We start from the raw sequence: 15,000 nt of genomic DNA, 5'->3' as shown, positions 1-15,000 counted from the left end.
ATTCAACACAGTATTACAGTTGTAGGAACACAACCTCTTGTGTGCACCATCAGACATTGTGTGAAATGGCTGTGACACTGTATTCTGCACTCCGTTCTGCTACCCTGATGCACTTTGTGTGGCACGATCCACTTGTATAGCAAACACTTTCCACTGTATCTTGGTACACATGATAACAATATACCAAAGCTCAAAATGCGCTCCTAGGGCTGTGGTCATTGTGGCATAACCATATTTATTGTGTGTGTGTGTGTGTGTGTGTGCGTGCATGCGTGCGTGCGTGCGTGCGTGCGTGTGTGTGTGTGTGCGTGCGTGCGTGCGTGTGTGTGCGTGTGTGCGTGCGTGCGTGCGTGTGTGCGCGTGCGTGCGTGCGTGTGTGCGTGTGCGTGTGTGTATGTGTGTGTGTGAGAGAGAGAAAAGAGAGACTGGAAGGAAGCAGCACTGTTTATTTGAACGTTATTGTGATTGTGGAATTATTAAGGAATCATATTAATTCCTTAACTAATATGCATTTGTCTTTTCTACACTCCTAGGTAATGAAAATCAAGCCCCACTATGGGAACCATTTAAGTCAGATGCACTTTGTAGAGCACAGTAAATGTGTTTGCAGGTGAGAGAGCCTTTCAAGTATAGTCTCAGGTTGTTTTAAATGGGAAGTCCATCCTTTAGGTAAAACATTAAGCGTTGACTCCCTCACTGTTGTAAACAAGTGAGCCAATTGCACACTACTTTGAGCTATCACAGTAAACCAGGCTGTTCAGCTTATTGCTCCATGCTCTGCAGCAGACCTGAGGTGATGCATCTTTGCTTCTTCAACACCAATTGCTGAAAGCCAGCTCTTCCTGGATGTGCCTCACTGCTTTAAAGTATTGTGTGGGTTAAAGTACTGGCAGTGTGTGTGACCCACTGTAACACCCAGTCCCAGAGGGGAAAGGGCAGTGTGTGTGACCCACTGTAACACCCCGTCCCAGAGGGGAGAGGGCAGTGTGTGTGACCCACTGTAACACCCAGTCCCAGAGGGGAAAGGGCAGTGTGTGTGACCCACTGTAACACCCAGTCCCAGAGGGGAGAGGGCAGTGTGTGTGACCCACTGTAACACCCAGTCCCAGAGGGGAGAGGGCAGTGCGTGTGACCCACTGTAACACCCAGTCCCAGAGGGGAGAGGGCAGTGTGTGTGACCCACTGTAACACCCCGTCCCAGAGGGGAAAGGGCAGTGCGTGTGACCCACTGTAACACCCAGTCCCAGAGGGGAAAGGGCAGTGTGTGTGACCCACTGTAACACCCAGTCCCAGAGGGGAGAGGGCAGTGTGTGTGACCCACTGTATCACCCAGTCCCAGAGAGGAGAGGGCAGAGTGGAACAACCCACTGTAACAACCAGTTGAGTTGAAAATTACATATTTAATAACTGTAATGTTGTGTTTTTTCAACAGTCCAAAGAAAGATAGACGCGATGCAGCAAAAAGGTAAGAAATATCACTGTAAAGGCCATAGTCTGAAAGAAAAAGCAAAACAAAGAAACATTGGCACCCTATTTAATGGGAAATTGACTTGCCTCATAGCTGGAGAGTGTTAGAAATTGGTTTACTCTTTATTGACAACTTCTATCTAAACAGTGAGCTCAAAAATGTCAGTGAATGTAGCATCAGCTGCCTTTGGTAATGGTATGTTGGCCTCGTGGGGAAAATGGTTTCCATCAAATGTTATCATATCAAACAGCATATATTCCACCAACCTCCCAAATCAGCGGGTACAGCCTGCCATGCAAACTGGAAAGCCTCATTGCATTGTTTCGCTTATAGTGTTGTTGGAATCAAGTAGGTTTGAGGTTTGCATGGGACCTGCTCTCTCACTGCCCTTGCCAAGACCTCAATGAATGAACAGATTGTTTAGAAATGAACTGAACAGACATCATTGCCATCTTCTGTAAGAAAAGTGATATCGGCTAGTGGGCTGAGCGCATTGCACATCCACATCAGTTGGCTAAATTGGTTCTGGCTGGGAGAATAAGTAGCTGTAACCCTCTAATATTGTGAGACAGTAGAATTCTCCATTGTGTGTTTAACAGTATAGCTAACACTTAGTGAAACACTACACAAGATCAGTTACTTTGCATTTAGGTCTCACATGTTATAGGGCTCGTACTCCCATCTCAATTCCTACCATGGCAGATGCAGGCAGTTCACAAACAACCATGTGATTAAGTCACCAAATCATCTCTTGTGTGTTTGTTGTGAAATACATTTCAATTAGGGATGCTGGGGAAGAACTCCCATGCTCTTCATCAGAAATAGTTCCACAAGATCCCCGTCCTCCCACCTGGGGGCATGGGGTCTCAGTTTAGCGTCTTATGTGGAAGGCAGCGCCCTCTGACAGTGCAGCTCAGTACTGCACTGTAAAGGAACCAAAGTTGAGACAGTCCTGCGAAAGGAGATCAGTGCTGAAGATCCTGAGTGGCAACCCACCTTGATTTCTTGAGGGTAGCGTATCCCAAATTGACCTTACCTGTTGTTGGATTCATCCATCTTCAGTAACTCGCTCTTCTCCTTGCCAATCAGCTGAGACGTTTTTCTTTAGTGAAATAATCAAGCGATAAACGATGGCTTTTCAGACTGATATTACTCCAACAAGTGGGAGCCTGGGAGTACTTTCTTGGACTTCATTTAGCTTTCCTTTTGGATGTGATTTCTCTTTTGTGTTGCATGGGATATTGAGATTGCTGGCAGAGCCATAGCTCATTACCTGACCCTAACTGCTCGTGAACTGCTAGGCTGACGCAGAGGGTAGTTATGAGTCAACCACATATCTGTAGGTCTGGAGTTACATGTAGGCCAGACCAAGTGAAGGCAGCAGATTTCCTCCCCCGAAGGACCCTAGTGAACCAGAGGGGTTTTCACATCAATCAATGATTGGTTCCTGGATTTATTGATTGGATTGCTAATCCAGTGACATTACCATTGTGCCATCACCTCATAGCTTCTTCCTTCAGTTGCCACTTCACGTCATTGCGGCCATTAATTATTCTTCATTTAGAAGCTAAACTAAATGGAGACGGAGAGGGCAACAGGGAGTGATGAACTGCACCCAGGTGTCCCTCTGGCAATGGGTCGGCGGGGGGCCACTAGATTTCAGAGCAGCTGGACCACCTTAGAACAACAGCCCTCCAGACGCTCCTTCTTCACCCACGTGCACACACTTTCTCCCAGCTCCGCACCCCCACCCCACAGCTGCTAGCCACCTCAGGGACCTTTTTGCTAAACTGTAGAACTATGCTCTTTTTACAGCAAGCCGAAGAGAGGGAAAGGAAAGGGTCAGAGACGGAGGAGAAAGAAAATCAGAGCGAGACAAAGCAGGCCGTATGTCAGTCTTCACTTTCCCATTCAACATTCCATGCCTGGCCTGAATAATTCTCTCTTGAGTTGATGATTTAAGTTTAGAAAGGGGGTGGGTAACATAGGTGGGGGCTGGCTGTCAGTGTTGGGGCAGATTGGAAATGGTGACTGGGAGAGCGAAGTTGAAAATAATTTAGCATGAAAAATCAATTGCATTCTCCAGAAATTCTCATCAGTTTTGATCTGTATAGGAGTCGGATGATCGGCCCTTGCATGTGATGGAAGTCATGGATGATTTGCTTGACTAATCATTACTAATCACGCTATAATGATGCATCCTGCTATATCTTCATGCCTCTACTAACACTGATCGCTCACTGGGTGAAGAGTAACTCATCACTGTCTTCACTTTTTGGCTTCAAGTAGTCATGGCGAACATACACATCTGATCATTGGCAATAATGGTTCCCAGGCAACCAGCTTCGATCTACCGCCTGTCTTCACTCGGTAGCACAATGAACTGTTGGAATTTCTGATTCCCATTGTGATACAATGGAAAATGCCAAAAATGCTATCATAACTAGTGCTAGGATAAGTTTAGCATTAAGCCGCTGAAAAGTTTAGTAATATTTCAGCAGTTTGAGCCTGGCTTTTTGCTGTAAGGGACAGCTTTTGTTAAATATTCTTTGGACCTCATTACAATAACATTTGCAGTCATTCCATTTTGTTGTGAAACTAGGTTCCCTTCACAGGATAATCCTCCAGCCACTGCTTGTTTTGTTTGTTGAGATTTGGTGGCAACAGTAATTTATTTATTTATTTATTTATCCGGTTATTTATTTCTTCAAAGGATCTTTCTTCAGTTAGTTTCTGGCATCTTTGATTCGTTTCCATGGGGATGCAGCTGTTCACAGTTGCAAAGTAGGGGTGCAGACATTTAAACTGCTCTCCCCTCCTGTAAACCACTTCAAAAAGAGAACCTCCCAAACTTTTGTGGCCAGGGTTCTCTTTTGGGAAACCACGCTCCTCAAAAGAAACTTTCTAAAATAGCCATTTGATGGGCTCAACTGGGCAACACTGCTCTCATTTGTTTTGCTTAGTCTGAAGTCGATAATTCCGCTGTGTTGATTTAATGATGTGATTTTCTCATCCTGAATACCGGGATTAGATTATTTTGTTCTGGTGGGTGGGTGGTGATTCTGAAATGTGCTTCACGCCATAGATGAACAGCTGGAGGTCAATTAGCATCTTCCCCACATTCTGCCTTTTTGGTAGATATCAGCTAAATTACATGTATCCCCTTGTCCCATGTTAATTTGTAGCCTCACCCAAATCAAATCGAGCAAATTCAATCTCTGTCAACAAGTATTTTCTGATTTCATTCTAAAATGACCTGCCTCAAAGTTTAACTACCACGTTCCTCATTCTGGATTCTTTCATAGAGAAGGTGCTTCATTTTGGTCTACAATATTGATACAATTCTAAGAAACTTCAATCAGATCGCCCCCCCCTCAACCTTTCAACTTGAGCAAGACTGAGGTGTGTTTATAATCCAATTCCCAAACTCACAAACCTGGGAGTTGATGGCCTAGTGGTATTATGACTGGGCTATTAATCCAGGACCCTAGATAATGTCCTGGGGACCTGGGTCAAATCTGCCATGGCCCATGGTGGAATGTGAATTCGATAAACATCCCTGGAATTTAGAGCCTGATGATGGCCATGAAACCGTTGCTGATTGTTGGAAAAACCCATCCGATTCACTGATCCCTTTTAGGGAAGGAGATGTGCCGTCCTTACCTGGCCTGACTTATGTGTGACTCCAGACTCACAGCAATGTGGTTGCCCCTTATCTGTCCTCTGGGCAATTAGGGATGGGCAGTAAATGCTGGCCTGGCCAGTGATGCCCTCATCCCACCAATGAATCAAAAAAAAAGATCCTGATATCTTTTTTGTGAATCTATGCTCGGGCCCATCCAATGTCAATCCTTAGCTTCAATGTCCAAGGCATGTGGGTCTGACCTGGCCTTCAAAACAGAAACGTCACTCCAGAATGTCAACTCCTTTAAGATATTGCATCCTGTTGGCCTTTCTGATTTTTGTCTCATAGCTGTGCACTAGCTTTTAGTGAATGGGAGAAATAAACATGGAACAGATGATACACCTCCACAGGTCCTATCCTGTCTACAGAAATTTTGACATCATTTTGCAAATGCACATGAAACAATCAGTAATTTGACATTCAGGGTGCAATTTGAATGTCATTTATTCGGCAGAAACACAAATCATTTGCCATCAAAAGAATTCAGTTGCCATCTTTTATTATTGATTCCCCTTGGTCACTTCAGAAACCATCAAAGTGTAGATGTTTTTCTCATTCTAAACTATTCTAAACTCCGACTACAAATCCAGAGTCCTCAACTGCTCGTCACATAACAAGCTTTTCATCCCTGGGATCATTCTTGTAAACCTCCTCTAGACCCCCTCCCAAGCCAGCACATCCTTCCTTAGATACAGGGCCCAAAATTGCTCACAATATTTTGAATGTAGACTGACTAGATCCTTATAGAGCGCCACTGCATTCAGTTCTGCCCCCCTGACTGTTTTGAAGTTCTGATAGACTTCTGGTGTCTCCCACTGTGGAAACAGATAGAAAGTACCTATGCAGTTCCTTCACCATTTCTTCCCCCCCCCGCCAACTTACTACTTTCCAGCCACATTTTCCGGCAGTCCAATATCTGTTGTTATCTCTCTCCCACCTTTCGTATGTCTAAAAAAATCTTGCAACTTTTTTGTATTTTACTAGCTAGCTTACCTTCATATTTCATCTTCTCCAATCCTATTTTAGTTATCTGCCATTGGTTTTTAAAGGCTTCTCAACCATCTAGCATCCCACTGATCTTCACCACATTGTATGCTTTTTAGAGTTATGGAGTTAGACAGTGTTGTTTTTCCTTACCAGCCATGTTTGCCCCATCCTCTCATTAAAATGTTTCTTCTTCCCTGGGATGAATTTCTTCTGTGTCTCCTGAATTATCCCCCCGAAACTCCTGCTCCACCATCTTCCCTGCTAGGCTCCCCTTCCAATTAAATCTGGCCAGATCTTCCCAAATGTCTTTGTAATTACCTTTACCCAGTTGTAATACCGTTACATCTGATTCCAGCTCCTCCCCCTGAAACCGTACAGTGAATGCTATCATATTGTAATCACTTCCTCCTAAGGGTTTCTTCGTCTTTAACTCCCTAATCAAGTCCACCTCGTTACTCATCAGCAAATTCAGAATTGCCCATCCCTTTGTGGGGTCTACCACAAGCTGTTCCAAAAACCCATTTCATAGATATTGCACAAATTCCTTTTCCTGGGATCACAATCAACCTGCTTTTCCCCAGTGCACCCCACCCACCGAATTTCTGAGCTGCCTTCTCCCACAACTCCACACTGTCCCAACCCCAAGAGACGAGGGTAGGCACACCGCTGCCCTCACTGTCTCCTCGATGGACACTGCTCGACCACCCCTTCCCAGCTTTACTCAGAAGACGCTCTTTCTGAAACTGCCCTTTCACTAGAGTCAGCAGACTTTGGGCAGCCAATAAAGCAGCAAGCAAGGACCAATCTGTGACTGAAGGAGCAGATCCTTTCCTGCGTTAGGGGTTGGGGGTGCTATGGCCGTGAGTTAATCTGCTCAGAGGGGGTCCAAAGTGGAGTCATTTCAGACATAACGCTTTGGCTGTGACTCTCCCTTGACCAATACTGGCAGAGTCTCTCCAGCTCTTAGTGATTTTATACCCCATTCTTAAAGTAGAGGCAGGATCAGTATCCACCGTCCCACCGTGGCTGTGAAATAGACAATAACAGACCTTTTCCTACACATGAAAGGTGCCGATAAAGCTGATGTTTACATGCCTGTTAGATTCAATACAAGCTGCAGGATTCTGATGATTATATATATCCAGGAGTCGGGATAATGATTATGAGACGCTGAGGGAGTTGCATCAATTTTGGATGAGACGAGTCCAAAGTTTCATCACGGGAGCAGTTGAGAGTTTCTTACAAAAAAAATTCTCGGATGTAATAGTAAAGGGAGTTGCATTTTCACTTGACTCACAATCTGTGTGTACAACATGGGCATAGCCGCAGAGCGGGGAAGGGAGTGCTGAGGCAGGATGGTAATGTCACTGGGCTGGCGAACTAAAAAGCCAGGCTAATGTTCTGGGGACAGGACCCTACTACTTTGCCCGCTTGCATCTTCGGACGTCCCTCCCGCATCTCTGCTACCTCGGAAAATAAATGATTGAGTTCACTGTAGCACTGGCAGCACAGGCAAGGTGCTGCATCTGCGATACTGCAGCGCCTGCTTCCCACACGCTCCAGGTGCAATCCGAAACAAACTTATTCTACAGACGGTGTCTGTGGTATAAGGAATTGACCTCAGAGCCAAACTCCGCTGGAGGCAGCTTGGCACAGGCACTGGTGCATCAGGGAAGGAGGTGGAGAAGGGTAACTTAAAGCCAGAAGGCCTTTTAAGGATAGGCACATTGGACTTGGTCAGTGGTCAGGGATAGGAGAGTGCGTGTGAGGCAGGATCGGGAGCCCGAAATGTGGAGATGGAAGAGCGTCAGCTCTTGCAATTTCTTGTTTGGATGACCGGGTGCTGTAGGGTGGGTGAGCAAATGGATCAAGATACGGGAATCCATTCTATTGAGGTTAAATAAAAAGAAATGTAGCGGGAATAAGGGATAGTCAGTGGGATAGATGTGTTTGCCTAAGCCAAAAGTACAAGTCCGGATGCTATACTTGCTCCAGCAGAGCAGGCTTTAGGAAATCTGCCTGAGGATGGATAGGAGCTTGCAGTGAAGGTGCAAGGATCCAATTGTCCTGGTCCATGTGGGTACCTGCAACATAGATAGGAATAGACTAAAAGCATGGTTAAATGTCTTGTGGTGCAGTGGGTAGATCACTGTCTCTGGGCTCGAGGCTCTGAGTTCGAATCCCGCTGCGGGAATTGAAGTTGGAGGAACCCTTGCTCATAATGCGGCCAAACAGATTGAGTGTCAACTTTGAAATCCTTCCGAGATATGCCAATGGCAGATGGTGACATGATGGAACGCAATTGCAGCCTCTACCGTCTCGAACCAGAGCACCAGGCTGCAGCATACTTGTAAAAGAAAGTGTATGTTACCACAGTAAGTCAAGACTTCCACAGTGAGCTGGTTGGCTGTGTTTACTGGATACCCTTCCTCAGAGAACAATGGAGGTTGGGTCATTGAATGTCTCTCAGGCTGAGTTGCAGGGAAGTCAAAGATCATGCTGGGGTTGGGGGGGGGGAGGGGGAACAGTCACAAAGTAGAGTTGAAGTCACCATCAGATTAGCCATGACCTTATCAAATGAGCTCCAGGGACTTATGCCACTGCTATTTCGCGTACATATTTATAGATAATTTCCTAATCAACCTGTTCAGAGATGTTCTGACATGCCTCTGGAGCATGTCGGACTTGAATCCAGGCCTCCTGGATCAGAGAGAGGGGCACTACATCACAAGAGCCCCCAAAGACACTGCTATGACTTGATCTCCAGATTTCCCTGCTTACAAGACAGATACTTTACCCCACTATGTACACTTACATGTTGAAGGCAATTATATCAGTGCAAACTATGTTGAATGAGTTTTGCATGAGTTCATTTGATGTTAGCTGTTCACCAGTTGTTTGGTGCTCTGAAAGCAATTAAATGATGCTATGTGATCATAAATGATGTTGTTTGAGCTTTGTATGGTTTCATTTGATCTCCAATGAGGTCAGTTGATGATAACTTGACTGAGCGGGATATAAAATGATGGCTCTAAATCACTTTTGAACACAGATGATCACAAATGAACACATATGGGGCAAATGCAAAATGATGTTAAAGCCGTCTGGTAGCGCTCCTGCTGTTGGGAAAGATTTGTTGCACACACACACGATCATCTTAAGGACACAGGTTCCACAGAGTGCGCAGAATGGTAGTCTTTAAAGTGGAGGGCCTCTCGTGCCTTACAAAGGCTGGTAGTTTCGTTGCCTCATAACTTTATTGGGCCTTTCACCTCATTCCCCTGCCACATCTTCTGACGTACACAGTCACATGATCCCCCATGGACAGCCAACAGGGGCCGAAGCTGACCGGAAACGGAGTGGTCGGCAGATGAATTATCCTCTTTCCCCGTCCTCCCATTCCCCCTCACCCAACTTGCCACCGCGCCCCCTTTCTTCCCCATTCCATTTGGCTTTCAACCCAGCTTCATCCCTTGGATTTTTATGAAGCAGCTGGCCCAAGGAGCATCACAATTTGAACATTTCTGAGTTCACATCCAGAAATGATGCTTTTTTTAAAAAGAAAATAAGTATTTTCAGAATGAGGGCAGTGTTGGAAAGCCTAACATTTATTGCCCTTCCTCTGCACCATGAGAAAAATGAGCCACTAATAGTTTGCTGCTTCGAGCGCAGTAAAGAGACAACCAGGTATAGATGTGGGGCTGGAATCATATATAGGTGAGACCTGGTACTGATCTTCCCTGAACAATATGCGCCAAGCAGTTGGGATTTAGCTGATGCTTTGATCGACCTATCCAAATTCCGCCCACTGTCCATTGCTTTGTCCCATAGATCTGTAAATTAGTCCTCTTCATTTCTGGTTGAGCTGAAGAAAGTTAAGTTGGCATGTGATCCCATCATATTTTCAAGTGGTGTATTCCAGATTAAACAAGTCTTCGTGAGAAGAAAATTTATCTTCATTTCGTCCAGCGCATTTTTTTTTGGTCACTTATTTTAAGCTCTTGGCCCCTGGTTCCTGTCCAGTTTCCCAAGCAGAATAGTTTCTGCAGATTTGCTCTAGCAAACCCACAGTGTTTTCAATCCCTGCATTAGGTCTCCAATTAACACCACCCTCTCTCCGTCTGAATGAACTCCTTCGGCTCCAGCAAATCTCCTGCATAACATTCCCAAATAGGAGCCAGACAAAACTCCAGAATAATCAACCATTCCCAGTTCTCCATTACACATACATGATCTGTCACTCATTAAAGCCAATGGCTATCTGTCTAGTGGCTCCTCCAGCCATATTAAAGCAGTAGATACAACAGATAGCCAGGAGACACTAGTAACACAGTGTGGAGCTGGAGGAACACAGCAGGTCAGGCAGCATCAGAGGAGCAGGAAAGTCGGAATTTCAGGTCGGGACCTCCAACTGTGTGGCTTTTCCAATTTGTAAGGTTATTCAATGACGCAGAAAGTATTCCCTGCTTAATCGTGGGAATTTTTCAGAAATGAAATGGTCAAAACTCTAATAACGGCAGGTTTGTCTTGTGGTGTTAGTGTCAACAAGGCAAACGAATTTGAATTCCCCTGAAATCCATAGAAATCCTATAGTGTGGAAGCAGGCCATTCAGTCCATCAGGTTCACACTGACCTTCTGAAGAGCATCTCACCCAGACCCACTCCCCTATCCTATCCCCATAACCCTGCATTTCCTACAGCTGATGAACCTAATCTTTGGACTGTGGGAGGAAAGCGGAGCAAACCCCACGCAGACACAGGGAGAATGTGCAAACTCCACACAGACAGTCGCCCCGAGGGTGGAATCAAACCCAGTTCCCTACCAATGTGAGGCAACAGTGCTAACCACTGAACCACCGTGCCACCCAAACCGTCCTCCTTCCCCAAACAGGAACATAATATCCCATGGACAGTGATTATTGTTGTGTGTGTGTGTGTGTGTGTGTGTTTTGTGAGGGTGGGTTTGTAGAGAAAGTGTTCAATCAGAATCTGGGGATTCCCCACACTCCCAATCAGAGGAAGACCGAGTGAGACAGATGGAGAAAGAGAGAGAGGCCCCAAAATGCGAAAGCCAAAGATTTGCAAGACAGTGAGTTACAAAACAATACAGGGGACCCGTGATTTGGTTTAATGGGCAACTTCTCTTTAAACATACATCCCTGGTGCAGCCTGCGGTTACCAGGAGCAGTGCACTTCTGATGAGAAAAGATACCAGCTGTAAGCATTCTCCCCCCTTTCTCTCCATCTATCTCCTCCTCCCCGTACCCCAGCTGAGCTGATAAGCGAGCACCGTGATTGTGGGATTTGCATGTCTAAATGTTACTTTGCCGGCGTGCCGCAGATTTAGAGATCTTTTCTGTTACTTTTTCACAGTCACTGTGAGCCTTGCTCAGAGAAGAGAAAGCACTTGTTTATTCAGGATCCACAGAGCTGTAAATGTTCGTGTAAATTCACACATTTACGTTGCAAGTCAAAGAGGCTTGAGTTAAATGAACACAGTTGCAGGTTCGTCAGAAAAATAAAAGCTTGCTTCGTGCTTTTTATTTTATTACTTTTTTGATAGTGTCAGTGCTGTGTGCTCTCTGTCAATGGCGTCGGTTCCGTTGTGGGCCAGATTATCACCTTATTACATACCCATGGTCCACTGGGATTCATGAACTGTTCAATAAGGCTCTGGCTGTCTGGATATCAGGTCTGGAAAGGTAAAGGTGACAAACCTCATGGAGAGGTCAGAGAAGAGAGGGGTCACAATTGTAGGAAGAGAGCCACTCACCGGAGAGATCAGGGGTTACCACCGGTCAGGGGGACCCGAACAGGAGAGGGTGGTAAGCCAGTCGTTTAAGTTCAGAAACTTTACCACATCACTGACCAAATTCTGTTTTTTTAAAACTGCAGTGAATCAAATGGACTTTCGAAGCAATGTAGAATTCCCCAGGCCTGATTTTATGGCAAGCCAGTGGACTATTGGGTCCTCATTCCTATTTAGATACTCCCCAAACCTGGTCACTCTCCACCCTCAGGTTCAGCGCCAAGCCCTGGGACCTTCCCTAAATACAGTGCTCAAAGAAAACTCCCAGAAAAGTTTTGGCAGTTTCCTCCTCTCCTTTCTTGGCTGCCTCCTCCATCCTTTGCCTCCTCTCTTCTCGAGACATGGGTATGTAATAAGCAGCTTATCATATGGGCGAAAGGTTTGATCTCCTTGATGCAGGAAGAGTTTGCCAAACAAATATCCTTTCTTGAGATCAGAAGCCCATATGATAAGCACTGCTGGTCTCGGTTTGCTCTGAAATGTATTATCTGCATGCTGGCTGTCTTGAATGTATTAACATTATTGTTCTTCTTTATTTGCCTGATATTCTATGGTGGATAGCAACTATTATGTAATACCGTGTCCGATCCTTGGCATGGGCAATGTTTAATGTGGCTCAACAGTGCCCCCTTTCTGGCCCCTGAACTGGCATGATGCCAGGAACAATAACATAACAGCGGTAACAGAATACAGAGGTGTGTGTTATCAGTAAACCTTCAGCATTGCTCCCCTGGCTGACCACCATATTACTCAGAAAAGCCTGTAGAGTTGACTTTGACAGTGACGGACTTTCTTTGTAAGAAATAGGAACAGGAGTAGGCCCCTCAAGCCTGCTCCACCATCCAATAGGAACATGGTTGATCAGACATTCCTCACATCCGCTCTTCCTGCATTTTCCCTGTAACCCTTGATACACCAACACACACTGTAGGAATATTAAATCCACATTGCCTCTTCTCTCATCTCACTGTCATGGTTAGTTCAGTTTGTCTCTGATAACAAATCTGCATAGCACCTTGGGACATTTCCTCTGTGTCAAAGGCATTGGCTGAATGAAAACTGTGATTTCTCGTACGGCCCAGTCCTAAATTTGCAAATAAAACAAAGAACTGCGGATGCTAGAGATCTGAAACAAAAACTGAAATTGCTCTGGTTCTTGAAATGCTAACTCTGCTTTCTCTCCAAATTTGTAAGGTCCCCTTAATTGCAATTTCCCTTGATCTCAACACTCTGTCTAATTAAATCTAACTTGCCTCATGGTTACCATGACCGGAGAGCAAAGGGTGTTTTAATCAACTTAATACTGCCAGGCCATGGCACAAAGTGCCCTCTTTTGTGGGCACTGGTGGGCACAGCTAAGCTTGCGGTCTGAATGATGAACAGCAAGTGAATATTAGAGAAATCTTGAAAATCTTGCCAATTCCATCTCTTGGAGGTTTTAGTGGTTGTTTGCTGATCAGTGCTGGAAGCGAAGTTCAATATGGACCTTACCAGACGCACCATCTCTGAACTGCGCAGGGCATGAAGCCTCATTGATCAGGCTTCAATGTGAGCCATCACTGCACATCTAAGTCCTCTATTTCTCTCAGTACTTTGGTTTATCCCTAAGAATTTTTTTGTGGGAACTAGAGTTTTTGGAGTTCAACACGTTGCTATTTGATTTTTTTTATGTCAACCTATCCTGCCCCAACTCTCTTTTGCAAAGTGCGGAAAGGTCCAATTTGTCCATTCACTTTCCTGGTATGTTAGCTGCAAAAGGTTCTGCCAGAATCCCATTTCTCATTCCTCACAGGCTAATTATTAACTTGTTGTTTGAACCTTATGCCACAGTCAACAATCCACACGGTTATGTTCGTTGATTGTCCTCTCTCAATCTTGAAAGGTTACATGTGCCCATAAACACCTGTTTTCCAAAGAGAAATTAATTAACCTTCCCCTCATAATTCTCTCTTACAACAACTGTTTAATAACTGATGCTAATAATGAAGGTGAGCAATTGGTGCTTGACTCTGTCAGGTCAACAGGGAAGGGTATTGGGGGAGGGTGCGTGGCTCTGCTGTAGCACCTCGGCTAAATCATTACTAACAAAACCAGCAACACATGAGCCATTACTGCAGAACAAGAAGGGAGAAGAGAGTTTGAAATTATTAGACATGACTCATGGGGACAGCATCCTCAGTTATAATCGGTCAGGTGACCAGCCACACTTGACATAGACGATAACTCGTTTGAGCACACTCACAATTGCCTCTCCTTCACTTCCCTAAAAGTCCCCAGACAATCCGTGAACTGACCAGGAGCCTGCCCAATGTTTCCTTTGCCCATCTTTGGGTACTGAGGCCAATGACAGTGCCTGCTGAATTGCCTTGATGTTTTGGTTGGGTAGAACTGACAACGTCGTAGACATGCCAACATCGCGCACCCCATGTTATTCCGACACGAGGTGGCACCTACTTCCCAGCGCGTTTTCTTTGACCCCGCTGATATAATGTAACTTAGGGCATAACATCTACTTATCTTGGGTAATTGGCAAGTACCTCTTGGCAATACAAGTGCCCTTAGTTCACCTTCAAACCTGACAGAACATCAAGATCTTCAACTTTCCATTACTGGCCAGGTGAGGTTAGGGTTCTCTCATCCCTATTACTCTAAGCCCTTTCTCATCCAGCCCAATCCCAACTGAGATGGGCAATGATAACTGGTGGTGGTATAACTTACTGACAATGCACACCTCTTTTATTCATTACTGCATACAACAACATTAACAGTAGTTCAGCATGTGGGACTGCTTGGCATTTTCTGTTGCTTAACCTTAAATGTGTATAACCAGAAATAAGTTGCTTACCCAGTAGCCGTTTTGTTGCCCAATCCCCAATCCCTGCAGATCTCCAGAATAACACCTTTTTCCCTTTCCTTCCCGCATTGGTATAGCATGTGAGAAACTCTCCAAAGTGGAGCTTTTTTGGCACAGCTTGCTGCCTGTTTGATTCAGCTGCCCCATTGGCATTTTAGGTGTGCCAGAGGGTACAGCATTGAGAGGCAAGAGTGCAA

At 45.2% G+C, this 15,000-nt stretch overlaps 1 protein-coding gene across 1 annotated transcript in view; it reads left to right on the top strand.

Annotated features, from left to right (window-relative positions):
- vegfab (vascular endothelial growth factor Ab) overlaps positions 1-15,000 on the top strand; it is a 40,748-nt gene that overhangs the window by 17,469 nt on the left and 8,279 nt on the right. Inside the window, exons 4-7 of the mRNA XM_048531204.2 lie at positions 534-610; positions 1,433-1,465; positions 3,284-3,355; positions 11,514-11,645. Of these exons, the coding sequence (XP_048387161.1) occupies positions 534-610; positions 1,433-1,465; positions 3,284-3,355; positions 11,514-11,645 (314 nt within the window). The remainder of the gene's footprint in view (positions 1-533; positions 611-1,432; positions 1,466-3,283; positions 3,356-11,513; positions 11,646-15,000) is intronic.

Source organism: Stegostoma tigrinum, chromosome 4, assembly GCF_030684315.1.
Source record: "Stegostoma tigrinum isolate sSteTig4 chromosome 4, sSteTig4.hap1, whole genome shotgun sequence".
Classification (NCBI taxonomy): domain Eukaryota; kingdom Metazoa; phylum Chordata; class Chondrichthyes; order Orectolobiformes; family Stegostomatidae; genus Stegostoma; species Stegostoma tigrinum.
Note: the sequence above shows the minus strand (reverse complement) of the source record. Positions and strands in the feature narration are given on the sequence as shown.